The 14913-nt window shown below is 34.4% G+C and overlaps 1 protein-coding gene across 1 annotated transcript; it reads left to right on the top strand.

Moving 5' to 3' along the window:
- The first annotated feature begins 4272 nt into the window (after nt 1-4272).
- On the top strand, nt 4273-6036 carry LOC137627257 (uncharacterized). The gene has a single exon (XM_068358338.1). The coding sequence runs from the start codon at nt 4273-4275 to the stop codon at nt 6034-6036; it is 1764 nt and encodes a 587-aa protein (XP_068214439.1).
- The last annotated feature ends 8877 nt before the right edge of the window (nt 6037-14913 follow it).

Here is a 14913-nt window from a genome sequence, read left to right as displayed (position 1 = left end):
CCATTGCAGCAATAGCTTATAATTTGTCAAGTATTTGGTAAAACAGGGAAAAAAGTTTCCATAATTCATACTGATCTTTTTTCCCTGTTAGACTAGACTCACCCGGGAAGTAGATTTTCTCACATCACACACAATCGCAAACACACACACACACGCGCGCGCACACGCACACACACGCGCGCACGCACACACAAACACACACACACACACACACACACACACACACACACACATATATATATATATATATATATATATATATATATATATATATATATATATATATATATTAAAGATCCATGTTAGCCAACGGTTGTATAAGCGGATGAGCAGCGGTGGGGAGCAACGAGAACTTTGGGTGTGGAGGAAATGCTCCCCTAAATCTAGACGAAGTCACTGGCAGTAGGGTGACGGATCAGGTTTAAGACGAGAGACAAGTTTTTCTTCGGCTTCTACTCCTCATGCCTGGTAGATGATCTTACTGGAATGACCGGCAGGGGTCACTTGCCTTAGTTTGATGGGCACCGTGCATCACAAGGAACTGGGTATCCTATGATGAATCTACTCAATGATTCCGGTATGGAATTAGTTTGTCACTGGAAAGCAAAGACAGCAGAATGACTCCAATTCTCTCTCTACGAATCTCTCGGTTTATAAATATTAAAGAAGAATTGAAAATTGGCAATTGGAATGTTAGAACTATGAATCAGATTGGGAAGTAACACGAGTGTATGAAATATGGTATGGATATCCTAGCCGTAAGTGAAACACATTGTAGGAGGATTGGTAAGGAAACCTTGGACCAAGACTATATATATATATATATATATATATATATATATATATATATATATATATATATATATATATATATATATATATATATATATATATATATTTAGGAAGAATGGAGTTGGAAGAGAAAGTGTAGGAAAGATGACATTCAGAGCAGAAAATGTTTTAATTGAGTGGACAGCTGTGAATAGTAGATGGTTGCTTGCAAAGTTTAAATCAAGCCAGTGCAATATGAGTATTATAGTTTGCTACGCATTGACAAATGATTCCCCTGATGAAAGAAAATAGATGAGATTCCAAAGAGAGATATGAAATTGTAATGGGTGACTTCATGGCTAAAGTTGGAAGGAATAATCAAGGTTGAGAGAATGTGATAGGCGTTGAGGGTCTTGGCAAAGTTGCAAATGAAAATGGAGCTCATTTTATAAATTTCTGCCCAACAAACAATCTTGTCATTGGAGGTACTCATTTCCAGCATAAGGACATCAACAAATATATATGGACACCCATTAATAAAAAGAGAAGAGGACTTTCAGAAATTTAAGAAGGTATAGAGGTGCAGATATTGGTAGTTATCACCAACTCCTTATTGCCACACTGAAATTAAAACTGAAAGCACACATCAGAAATTTAGATAGAATACCTAGGTTTGAAACAACTAAGCTTCTAAAAGATGAGCACAGAGAAACATTTGCAATTGAATGTATAATTCGATTTGAAGTCTTAGAGACTTTGGGAGATGAAGAGCAGACAATTGATTAAGAATGGTGTGATATTAAGAAAATATTTAAGTCAGTTGATAGTAAAGGTTTGGGGCATGTAATTATAAGGAGAAAGCCATGGATATCAAATTATGTGTGGGGTACTATAAAAAGGAGACAAAGACAGAAATTGACTGTTGAAAGTTTTCGAGAAAATAATGAAAATTACAAGGTAGAACATGGTAAGTATTCCAGTATTGATAGTGAAGTCAAAAGAAAAGCCAGGAATGACTGGAGAGAGTATTTAGACAGGAAAGCAGATGAGGCTGACAAAGCTACGGACTCAAGGAGTAGCTATGGCGTAAGAATTGCTCAAAGAATTATTATTAAAATCTTTAAAGAGCAAAGAAGAAGCATGTACCCATCAAAAAGAGAGATGGGTCTGTTATAACAACAGAAGATGAAGAAAGGCAATGTTGGATGGAACACTTTAGTGAGGTCATGAATAGGAGATATGATGAGATTAATTTGATTGATATACCTGAAGCTGATGAAGACCTTGATGTGCCCATGAATGTATTCAGTGTGTTTGAAATCGAAGCTATCATTAAAAAAACTCAGGGGATGGAAAGCCCCTGGATATGATGAAATAACTTCTGAGATGATACTGGCTGGAAGTGAAGTGACCCCAGAATACTTACAAGATTGCTATGTGGAATGTGTTATGAGGAAGCAAAACCTGATGAATGGTAATTAGGAGTGTTGGTGATATTGGCTAAAAAGGAGACCTGACTGATTGCAATAATTACAGAGGCATCATACTTACGTCAGTTATGAAAATATATAGTATGATTATACTAAAGAGACTAGAAAGAAAAATTGATGAAAAGCTGACAGATGAATAAGTCGGATTTATAAAAGGTAGAAGTTGTACTGACCAAATTGTCATTTTGAGACATGTTGTACAACAATGCGTAGGATATAGAAATCCGCTTTTGATGGCATTTGTAGACTATGAAAAAGCTTTTGATAGTGTGCACCGGACAATTTTGTGGAGGGTCTTCCATTATTATGGAGTTCTTCTTAAATATGGTTATCTGATCAAGTCAAATTTCCAGTGAAAAGCAGAGTACTCCAAGGGAATGTGTTGTTACTTATGTTATTTAACCTCATGGATTTTGTAGTGCTTAAGACAGTTGGATATGGTGGAGAAGGAGTGAAATTTCTTACGAGGTTGAGTTCAAGGTAAATAGAAGAAAGACAGAGATAATGAGAAAGGAATATGCAATGGAAGAGGAAATATCATTGGAAGAAGAAAGGATTAATGCGGTAGAATCATTTAAATATTTAGAATTATAATCTCAAATGCAGTTTGTGTAGAATGGAAGTTTAATGAAAGTTTGAAAAATCAAATCAGGCAATGGCTAGGTTAAGTAAAATTTGGCAATCAAATTACCTGAAATTACATATAAAAATAAGGCTATATATTAGGTAAGAAACATCGGTGTTACTGTATGGACATGAGTCATGGTATGACAAAGAAACAATCTCCAACAGATTTAATCGATTTGAGAATAAAGCCCTCAGGAAATATTGGGAGTTAAATGGCAGGACAGGTTTAGAAATGAAACTGTATGTGGATGAGAGGATGGTGAGGGGTAGATGGAGGTGATTTGGGCATTTTCTGCAGACTCCTCAAGAGATATTAGTTCACTAAACTGTCAACTGGGCTCCACCAGGTACGAGAAGAGTTGGAAGACCCAGGGCACATAGCTGAGGACTATGAATTGCAAAGCAGGATATGATGAATTGTTAGAAACCAAAAATAAATTATAGAGGTACGAGTTGCAAAAGAAATGGAAAGCAAAACTGTTTCCTTATAAGGAGTACAGTTAACGTAAATAATTGTGTTCGACTGTAGGGAATAGCCGTTCGGTCGTTTAGCTTGACTCGAAGCTTTACCTATTTTTCTTAATAAATCAAAAGAAAATAACTTAATGCTACTTAGTATAGTAACTATTAGCGTTAATGATCAGTAAAATGAATAATAAAATCAAACTTATGAATTAAATGACTTAAATTAGTAATTGCCTAATAGGCCTTAAGTTCGCGCGTGTGTAATATTTACCTGTCAAAGGTAAGAAGTAAATTACCTCCGAGGTTATCACAGCCACAGCGAACAGTTCCAATAAAAAGTACTGAGTGGAAAGGCCGGCATCTTCATAGAATAGTAACTCCGAACAAAACTAAACGTTCTATACCCAAGACCATGACAATTTTGGAACACCTCAACGTCTACCTTATGATAAGTGATCTGCATTATTCTGTATCTTAGGACATGTCTGGGGAAAAGGGTAATGTAGGGCAATATCACAAAGTTTTACTAGTGGATCTACTATTTGATGTAAGTTGTTTTGGGTTTTAGAGTAATTGTTTTGTTTATTAAATATAAATAAGATTGGAATTAAAATAAATTCTAACATAATTCCAAAATTGCCTATGCATTCCATATAATATTCCGGAGGTGAATTCGATGTGTTTATCGTTTGGTGAAATAAGTGATTTTATAGAAACGGCCAACTGGCTAACTGTCGAATGGTAACCAATATGGAACTCGTGCGACGTAATTAGTAACATATATTACGTATTATAATCTATTTCATATGCATATATAATGTACTCGGTAACTAGTAAGTATCGATAACTTTAGGTGGGCTGTTATCTTTTAAATATTTGCAGGCTATTTATATTAAATCTATTAATTATATAAGTAATCATGTCTGATAAAGAGGAAGAGTTTGTTGACCCTATGACTATTATATCATCCTTGAGGAGGATGCGGGGAATACACAAACGGAAAATAACTATTTACTTAAGGAAGCTAACGGAGCTTCATGGTGATAATAAATTAACTTCTTCCTTTTGTAAGAGTCAAATAACTGTAATCGAAAAAGAGATCGAGCAGGTTAAACACTTTGATAAAGAAATAAATAATGTTTTGGAGACGCATGAAATAATGAACAGTAATAAACAATATTATATTGAGGAGTTAGATAGTCAGGCAGAATATAGCATTCAGGTTAGTATAGAGCTCGACCAATATGAACAATATATAAGTGAGTCAAGTGAGGCTTCTGGCAACTTATCTGCCGACAAAGTTTTAGAAATGATGTCTAGAATGAATATGTCTGATGGGAAACCCCCTCCTTTAGAATGTGGAATCTTTAGTGGTGAGAAGAAAGATAAATTTGCTTTCAATTTATTTCTTAGTCAATTTAATAATGTCATTGGGTCCAGAAAAAATTTGTCTGATTCAGCCAAACAAATATATTTACATGGGTACCTTAGGGGCTATGCCTTGAAGGCAGTTAAGCGTTTGACTATTTCTGACCGTAACTACCACTTGGCAATTGAAATATTAAAAGAAGAATTCCTTGATGAAAATCATATTATTGACGAGACTTTTAAGAACATTTTGAGTGCTGCTCCAAGTGCTGAATATGACCAAGAATTCTCGTCGGTGAAAGTTTACCTCAACGAAATCAAATCCTATCTGCATGAATTGAAAGCACATGATATTGATTTATTGGAAGTGAGGCATAGATTTGTGAATCATATAGTATTTAATAAACTCCCCATACCAGTAAAGAGAGAGTTGGTTCACAAATTAGATACCAATTATCCTAATATACCTGACATTCTTTCTAATTATAATGAAATTATGAAAACTTTATCTAAAACTGTTTCCAATAGGAAAATGACCTTCACTAAAACCTCTAGTAAACCTAGTCCCAGTAGTTCATTTAAACCTAAAGAAAATAAGGTAGGTGTAAGTACGATTCAAAACTTTAAATTTGCTATTAAAGTAACTAAATTAACTTGTAAATTATGTGCAGCTGAAGGCCATACTTTGGGAAAATGTGTCAACTTTAACCATTATAATGATAAAGTGGCCAGACTGAGGGAGCTTTCACTATGCACTAGGTGCCCTGGTTCAAGGCACGAAGACAATGAATGTTACGGGAAACAAAATAAGTTAAGGTTTGAATGTCTGTTGTGTAGAAAGTGGGAACACATAACTCCTTTGTGCCCTTCTTTGAATAAAGCCGAACTAACTACTAAAACTAACGTAAGCTTATGTTTTGCTCAAAGAAGTTTTGATGCGTCTCACATTTTACCTACTATGACTTTGTATTTAAGAAATGGCAAAAAGGCTAGGAAAGTCAGATGTCTGTTTCACACTGGCAGTCAGCGGTCATATATTTCCGAATCTGCCGCTAAAGATCTTTGTCAGGATGTAGAGGCGTTGTATGCTCTGGAATGTGATGTAAGCACATATATAGGGCAGGACACTAAGGGCTTCAAGCAAATGTCCACTGGAATAAATATAAACAATAATTTAATATTCATACCTTTAATAGTTGACAAGTCGCTTAATATAAACTTTGAAGTACCCGGCATGAATCAAATAATAAATAAATTTAAAGAAAATAATATTGCTTTATTGGACGAGATTTTTTGTGACCACAGAAACCATTAAAGTATGAAGGTTGACATGTTAATGGGAATAGATATCATTCAGTTTTTACCTTCGGTAACTTGGACTAAAATGTTGGGTGGAACTTGTTTAGTCGTCAATAATAGAGTAGCTCCTGTTGGTAATGTGTTCAACTTTTTGGATGAGGCAGAAAGCAGAGCTGTTATGGACTCCTTAGTTAATAAGAAAACACTGAATGTTAAAACAAAAAGCGTGGTAAATTTAGTAATGGATCCTCTAAAATCTTATTTCAATCCATTAGAGCATATATTAGAAGACAGTGAAGTAGTCAATGGACTTGAACACCTTTTTAGTCTTGAATCCTTGGGAATAAAAAAGTGTGAAAAAGAATTGGTCTCCTTTGATAAAGAACAAATTGACAGATTTAGGGAGGGGATCTCTTTTGATAATGGATTCTATCATGTAGAAATGCCCTGGTATACTGATAAAATTGACAGCGTCCCATCTAATCATTTTGTTTCACTTAAGGTATTAGACCGAACAGTAGAGTATCTCGGTAAAAAGGGTCTCATTGACAAGTACCAGGAAGTTTTTGATAAACAACTCGAGGATGGTATAATCGAGGAAATTAAAGTAAGTCCTTCTGACTATCATAAGTATGTATGGATTCCACATAGACCAGTTATAAAATTAGAAGAGCAAGTTACCACAAAAATCAGGCCAGTATTTAACTGTTCTTTAAAAACTTACAGGGAATTGCCTTCACTTAATGAAGCAGCTTATCCTGGGATAGATTTAATAGGCTCAATATTGAAATTGCTCTTTTACTTTAGAACTGATAAATATGTAATGTTGAGCGACGTTAAACAAGCCTTTTTGATGATTAAATTAACAAATGAAGTGGATAAAAATAGATTTTGTTTCTTTTGGAAACGGGGAAATAAATTAGTATCTTATCGCTATAAAACAATAGTTTTTGGTTACACTTCTTCACCTTTTATATTAAATTTTGTTATGAAACATCACGCAGAAAGTTATCCTGATGATAAGTGTAAAGAAATATTAAGTAATAACTTTTATGTAGACAATCTTCTTATAACTGGTAATAACATTGATGAAATGAAAAATTTTTATAAGCAAGCTAATGATAGGATGGAACAAGGGGGCTTTATTTTAAGGTCTTGGAACTCCAATTGTCTGTAGAGTTAAGAGAAGAAATGGCGTCAGATAATAGACTTGTTGAACATTCTTGCGAAGAGGATAAAGTATTGGGTTATAGATTCAACGTAAATAATGATTCTTTTAGTCTTGCTCCTTGTAAAATAGATCCAGAAGCAGACACAAAAAGAAAAGTATTGTCACACACTTCTAAAATATTTGATCCTTCCTGTAACAATAAGAGGCAAAATTTTAATGAGAAAAATATGGAAATTAGATGTTGGTTGGGATCAAAATTTACCTAAAGACATTTGTGGGGAAATGAAAATTATTAGTAGAGATTTTGAAATGTTATCTGAACTTAAATTTCCTAGAGAGTCGTCCCTTAATGAACTAGACTCGTATGGTCTTCACATTTTTTGTGATAGCTCTGTGGAGGCCTATGGGTTTGTGGCCTACGCGGTTAATCAAAATGATAAAAGTTCTTACTTGTTCTCTAAATCTAAATTGGCTCCACTGAATAAGAGAAATGAGCATAGCGTCCCTACTTTGGAACTAATGGGAGTAATTCTGGCTTTTAAATGTTTAACTTCTTTATTAGAAGCCTGCAGTAATATAAATTTTCAATTAATTAATATTTGTGTTGATGCTCAAGTGGTTTTAAATTGGCTATTGACCAGAGAAACTAAAATAAAATCTAAATTTGTTAGAAATAGAGTACTTGAGGCAGATGGTCTTAAAGTTGAAATATCTAAGCTATTTAAACTACCTGTCTTATATCACTATGTAAATACAGAAGAAAATCCTGCTGACATGATCACCAGAGGTCTATCCTATACTAAGTATTTAAGTAAATCAACTTATTGGCAAGAAGGTCCAGAATGGTTGAGTAATGATTTTGACAAGTGGCCTCTTTACCCTTTATTGACCATATCGCCTTACTATAAGCATCAAATAAGTACAGTATGCACTATGCAAATAAATAAAGTAAACTCTGGTATTCTCAATATAAATAAAATGTCTAATTATGAACAATTGTTAAGAATTACCAGTTACTTGTTCAAATTTTGTAGTAGATTAAAGGGTGGTGATCCTAAAAAGAAAGCCTTAGAGTATTGGGTGAAAATTGCACAGAAAGAATACTTTTCAGTAGAATTAGATATTTTACAAAGCAGTGCCAATATTACTAATAATATACCTCCTCTAGTGTCCAATTTCAATCTATTTATAGATTCAAAGGGTATAATCAGGTCTAGGGGAAGAATATCCAAGTGTTTGTACTTTGACTTTGATGTTCATAACCCAGTATTGCTTCCTAAAGAGCATAGGTTCCCCTCATTGTTAATAAAGCATTGCCATTTGAAGGTACAGCATTTAGGAATAGGCATTACATTGAACTACCTTAGGGAAAAGGGATTTTGGATTCCTAAGGGTAGGTCAGCAGTAAAGACTGAGCTGAGTAGTTGTAATATATGTAGGAAGTATAATGCCTTGGCTTACAGATACCCGAAGTTTACAGATATGCCTAAACACCATGTGAATTTAGTCGAGCCTTTTCAGCATGTAGGTATTGATTTCACTGGACACCTTTGGGTTAGGGATGAGTTGAGTGGCAAGACCACAAAAATTTTCATTTTAGTTTTTACTTGTCTTAACGTGCGCGCTGTGCACTTTGAATTGTTACCAGACATGTCCACTAAAAATTTTGTTCTCGCTTTCCAAAGATTCTGTAATATATACACAATACCACAATACCTGTACAGTGACAACGCTAAGTCTTTTCTCAAGGATGGAAGTATCCTTGAAAGTTCTTTGGAGTCGCAGGATTTTCAATCTGAACTAAGTAAATGCAATATGTAATATTAAACACATTAAAATACCTTTGTATTCAGTATGGGTTGGTTCTGCTTGGGAGAGATTGATTAGGGTATTAAAGAATTGTCTTTATAAAGTAATAGGAAGGTCTAAATTAACTTACTTTGAATATTAACTACCCTTTCTAATATTCAATTAGCGATAAATTCCAGGCCTTTAACATATAGATCAAGCTCAGAAAATTTAAGAGTTTATAACTCCAAATTCCTTTATCAAATTGCATGGTAATTCATCCCTCATTTTGAGAAAAGATGATAGTGATGTTTGGTTGGACGATTCTAGTCAACCTTCTTTAGAGAGAACTGTAGAAATACAGGAAGAAATTATTGAAAATTTTAAGAAATTGTGGTATGAAAATTATCTCTTAAGCCTGAGAGAACGTAGTAGAAATTTGTACCAAAGTAAGTGGGAAAATAGAATTAAAGTTGGTGACATTGTCCTAATTAAAGCAATTAATAAACCCAGACCATATTGGATGATGGGCAAGGTATTAGAATTAATATTAGGATTTGACAATAATATTAGGTCAGTGAAACTAAAGCAAAGTAATGGGGCTATAGAATATCATTCTATTTGTAATCTTTATCCTATGGAACTGTCAGTGATACATGCTATAAGAGATAGGCCAACCAGAGACAATTCAATGGAAATTGAGGTAGAAACAGGCAGTATAAATAAACCTGATTCTATTCACGCTGAACAAGGCGAAAGGTCTGTAAGACCCAAGAGTAAGGCAACCGAAAGATTTGAAAGAATGCTAAGGGAGAATTTAGATAATTTGTAACTACTGCTTTTCGGTATATTATTTACTGTAATTAATATCAATTAAGTTTTTATTTTGACTAAAATGCTACGCACTTGAAACTTTTTCAGTGTGAGGATATACTTTATTAAATGCTTTATTCTTTAACTTTAAACAAAGATTAAGGGCATTGCAAATAATTTTTAGGTAATAAGTAAATAAAACTAAATACATAAATAAAAAGTAAAATTAGGAGATAGCCTATAGTAAAGTAAGCTAAGACTAAAATTGGTGTAAATATATAAATAAAATATTACACTTAAAATAAAGTGAATACTAAAGTTAAAATGCTACACTTTTAGTAACGTGAGGATGGTACTAAAGTAACTTAGCCATACTTCTTATTTAGCGTTGTTGGAAATAATTGTTTAACACAGTAGCCAGATTTAAGGTGATCCTAATAAATAAAGTATGGTTAATGAAGATAGATATTCATTGCAATTCTATAATCGCAATCCTTTGTGGGGAGTGGGTTAGAAACCAAAAATAAATTATAGAGGTACGAGTTGCAAAAGAAATGGAAAGCAACTGTTTCCTTATAAGGAGTACTGTTAACGTAAATAATTGTGTTCGACTGTAGGAAATAGCCGTTCGGTCGTTACCTTGACTCGAAGCTTTACCTATTTTTCTTAATAAATTAAAAGTAAATAACTTAATGCTACTTAGTATAGTAACTATTAGCGTTAATGATCAGTAAAATGAATAATAAAATCAAACCTATGAATTAAATGACTTAAATTAGTAATTGCCTAATAGGCCCTAAGTTCGCGCATGCGTAATATTTACTTGTCAAAGGTAAGAAGTAAATTACCTCCGAGGTTACCATAGCCACGGCGAACAGTTCCAATACAAAGTACTCAGTGGAAAGGCCGGCATCTTCATAGGATATTAACTCCAAACAAAACTAAACGTTCTATACCCAAGACCATGACAATTTTGGAACACCTCAACGTCTACCTTGTGATAAGTGATTTGCATTATTCTGTATCTTAGGACATGTCTGGGGAAAAGGGTAATGTAGGGCAATATCACAAAGTTTTACTAGTGGATCTACTATTTGATGTAAGTTTATTTGGGTTTTAGAGTAATTGTTTTGTTTATTAAATATGAATAAGGTTGGAATTAAAATAAATTCCAACAGAATGGAGAGTATTGAATAAAATGCTCAAGATAGAGATGACTAGCGAAATCTATCCGAGGTCCTTTGTGTCAATAGGCGTAGGAGATGTTGACGATGATGATGATGTTATTCTTACGACGCTGGTCTATTGTAGAGTAAATACAGTAGTTTTTTAATGATTTTATTTATGTTTTAATTTGTGAATTGAAGAGGTTAGCCAGCTCTTAAGATGAGTTCCTCTCATGTAGATTTAAGATTTGTATGTAAATTATGTAAGACTTTCGTCGTTAATTTCATTGTATTCTTCATTGAAGTCAGTATATCTAAGTTTACATTATTTTTAAGAATTAAATTTTTATTTCACGTATTTTTGTTACGAAGTCTTACGTAACCTGTTTGAGAGTGTTGTGTGACCATACGAGATATGAACAACGGCTTATGTAATGTTCTTTTATATCTTTACGAGGTATTGCGTCATATTTGAGAGAAAATATGCAACTCTTATATTTGGCCACGTGTTTTGGAAGATTCCTAAAAATCCTAGCGCTAGATCTTATCTTTTTTTATTTCGAGGACAAAAGGTGAGCGGATCTAGCTTAAAGAGAGAGCCGTCTTACATTGTGTGGACACGCGTTTGAGAGAGCAATTCTCGGCAACCTTGCGCCCTTAGGCCAGTCCCTAAACTTCCAGATCTCGGTCCTGGAATCTTCTGGAAATAGCTAAGTGTTATATAAGCGACCCCCAGGGATGCATAGATCAGATAGAGAATACCAGCCTTAAGTCTTGGCCATCTCCCCCCCTCTTTCTCACACGCCTCTTAGTGTATTGTTTTAAAAGTATTCAGTGAAATGTCCGTTTTGGTGTGACGGGGTTTTGTAAACAGTGAGTATTTATAAAAATTTTCTTAGATTTGTAACTGTCCCTGTAGTAAGGGGAAAGGTATTTGTATCGTGATTTCGTTATCTATTTTCATTAAGTATCAAACTTAAATATTGTATTAAGATTTAATTTCAAGTGAAACAAGTGGTTGTATAATTTTCATATGTATTATTTCTTTGGTCTTAGTCTAAGGTTTTATTCACATTTACTATTTTGAGTCAAGTGATTATATAATTTTCAGAGCGTAACGATTTTTTTTCTTAATGTAAGTTTGGCTCAGACTTAATATTTCCAGTTATTCATTTGTTTTATGTAAATTCCTCTCAAATTGTTGTAATTTATATAGAATATATTTCTTTTTGTAAAGGGTGTATTATTTCAATCATCAGTGTTTATTACATACTCGCTCGTATCCTGTTAAAGAATCGTAGTAAGAAGTGGTTGTAAATAAGTCTTAAGAATAATTACCCAGTTTTGTTTTGAGTGTACTTAAGAAACCTTTGGATATTCAGTGTTTTATATATTGCTATCTGGGAGTTATATAACTGTCTCAGAGTTTGGGTATTAATATTTCCAGGTGTAACAGATTTAATGTAAAAGCAAACAGGTGAGTTTGGAACTCGAGAGGTTGTATAGCTAGCCACACATAATTTATATGATATTATAATGTTTGGTTCCCAGACATGGGACCATACTATCATAATATATATATATATATATATATATATATATATATATATATATATATATATATATATATATATATACTCTGAGTGTCATGACGAGAGCTGGACAGAAAGGAAACACATGTTGTTTTGAAAGGTTCATCTACGTAGCAGGCTACACCAAAGAAGAACAACTGTGATCAGCAGTACGAGGAAGAAAATTGAGAGAGGGAGAGAGAGAGAGAGAGAGAGAGAGAGAGAGAGAGAGAGAGAGAGAGAGAGAGAGAGAGAGAGAGAGAGCGAGAGCATGCAGCTAACACATACAGAATGGTCATCGTCCTTTATACCTCCCACAGAACGAAAGTTTTTTTGAATTTTGTGAATGGGATGCAGCAAGAGAAATATGACGACTGTGAGACAGTGAGGAGTGGATGTATCAAGCAGGCCATACATGCAGAGGATTTGCGAGCTGATTTGATCGTGATTGACGTTCCTTAACGTGTACAGGGGTTAAACAGAACAAACCTGTTGCAACTAGCCTGTCCTATCAACCTGTCAGCCTGTTTGACCGGACAGGCCAATCCCGTCGCAATTGGCAGTATGGGCTGCCAGTCTCATGCGTGTATGGACATGGTCTAGCATGCTGACGGGATTGACTCACCTAAATTGACATGTACAGTAATCCATAGTTCATCCCTTGATCGGAGCACTTTTTATATTATAAAGATAAACTGATTACATTTCACAAGTTTGTAATATGATGCATTTCATTACTCTTTATTTTAGGTTTTCCCCTCACATTTTCATACACCAAGTTCTGATTTCCTTAGATTTCCTCTCCTTTTTCATAGCATATTTTATCTTTAAAAGCACTCAGTATTCTGCATTATTCTGCAGGAAAAAAATTATTATTCTGATTAAGTTTTATGAATTCTCTTCATTATGAAAAATGAAGGAAAACTTATGTATATCTCTCTCGCACTTCCTCTCTGCCTATATAATTGCAATCGTTTTCAAATTTCTGAAAATTAACACGAAAACCAGTACGCCTAATTAAAAGTGCAGTTGTGCTTCAGCATGAGATAATCTCCAGAAAGGTCTAAAAATCCATTGAATATATTCATCTCCCAGGAAACACTTGGACTCTTGGATTAATGCAGATAAATGGAAGAGGTAATGCTATAATGACTTCAAGAGAAATAAGTACATTAAAACTGTAGCGGACAAATCACCACTACGTAGAAGCCGACAGAGAATGCCTATCACGTTCCTTCATATGATTATTTCAAGTCAGATTTCATAGATTTATATTATATAAAAAATAAACAAAGTAAATAGTACCAAAATTTGGCATTTTCAAAATTAGATGTAGGCTACCAATTGTACTTGATACCCGGGAACATACCAAATTTAGTTAACAAGTACCAAAAGTGTAACCATGCGGGCCTATCCTGGGTGCCCAATCCTCTTGAGCTAAGCAGGCTAATCCGTAGCGTGTGTGGGCATTTCTCACAGGATTGGAGCGTCGCTTCAGTCCTTAAGGACAAACCGTACAGTCAGTCCTCTATGTGTATGGCCGGCTTTATGAGTAGACTGTGTCATCGAAGTCGAAATGTAGCAATTTTATCAAGCATATGTGAGAGATGATCTTCTTAGTTTCAGTTTCGAGTGGTCCTTTCCTCTTCCTTGGTTAAGTAAGCTATCCAATCTAATTCTGTCTTCTAGGTATTTGTGGATTGAAATGTTATTATGAAGGGCAAGAAAACAATATCTGTGTCAATGCAAATAACAAGGTTTTTCTTTAGAACATGGAAAGGGTATTTTAGATCTATTGAAATATGGGCATGTATATAGATATATTAAGGATCATAGAAAAGCCTTGAAAGAGTTCAAATCTCAAGTTTTATCAACTTAATTTTGATAAAGTGAGACCGTTCTGATGAAAACCATATACTCTAGTTATGTTTGTGATCATGGAAGCATTTACTGTACTCTGTACATGTAAGTACAGTAAGACAACAAATTTGGTTGCACGGTAGTGGTGGAATCTTGGATACGTCACTACCTGGCCATCTGTTAGAGGGGGGGGGGGGGGGGTTAGAAACACGATCAAGCTCTATTGTTTCTAGTAGTGTCTGCAACATCACCATCCTTGATGGAGAGGGGTCTTTGGTGCTGATCATATGTGTATACGGTCAGTATCTAGGACATTTTCTTGCCCCTTGTAGCTTTTAAACTTGCTTCATGTCCAGTTAATTATAAGATTGGTTTTACTCGCTTAATCATCAGTGAAAATGAGAAGGTATTCAGGAATGAAGTTGTGAATGCGAGGTAGTGAGAACCTTTTGCGATATTTTTTTGTCGACAACCCAGTACAGTGGTGTGAAATTCTACCTATCCTGGAATTTGCGACGAAAATT

This window comes from Palaemon carinicauda, chromosome 35, assembly GCF_036898095.1.
Source record: "Palaemon carinicauda isolate YSFRI2023 chromosome 35, ASM3689809v2, whole genome shotgun sequence".
Lineage (NCBI taxonomy): Eukaryota > Metazoa > Arthropoda > Malacostraca > Decapoda > Palaemonidae > Palaemon > Palaemon carinicauda.
Note: the sequence above shows the minus strand (reverse complement) of the source record. Positions and strands in the feature narration are given on the sequence as shown.

Bases quoted from the DNA above. Each gene is read 5' to 3' on its own strand.
- LOC137627257 (XM_068358338.1), top strand. From the start codon at position 4,273: ATGTCTGATAAAGAGGAAGAGTTTGTTGACCCTATGACTATTATATCA.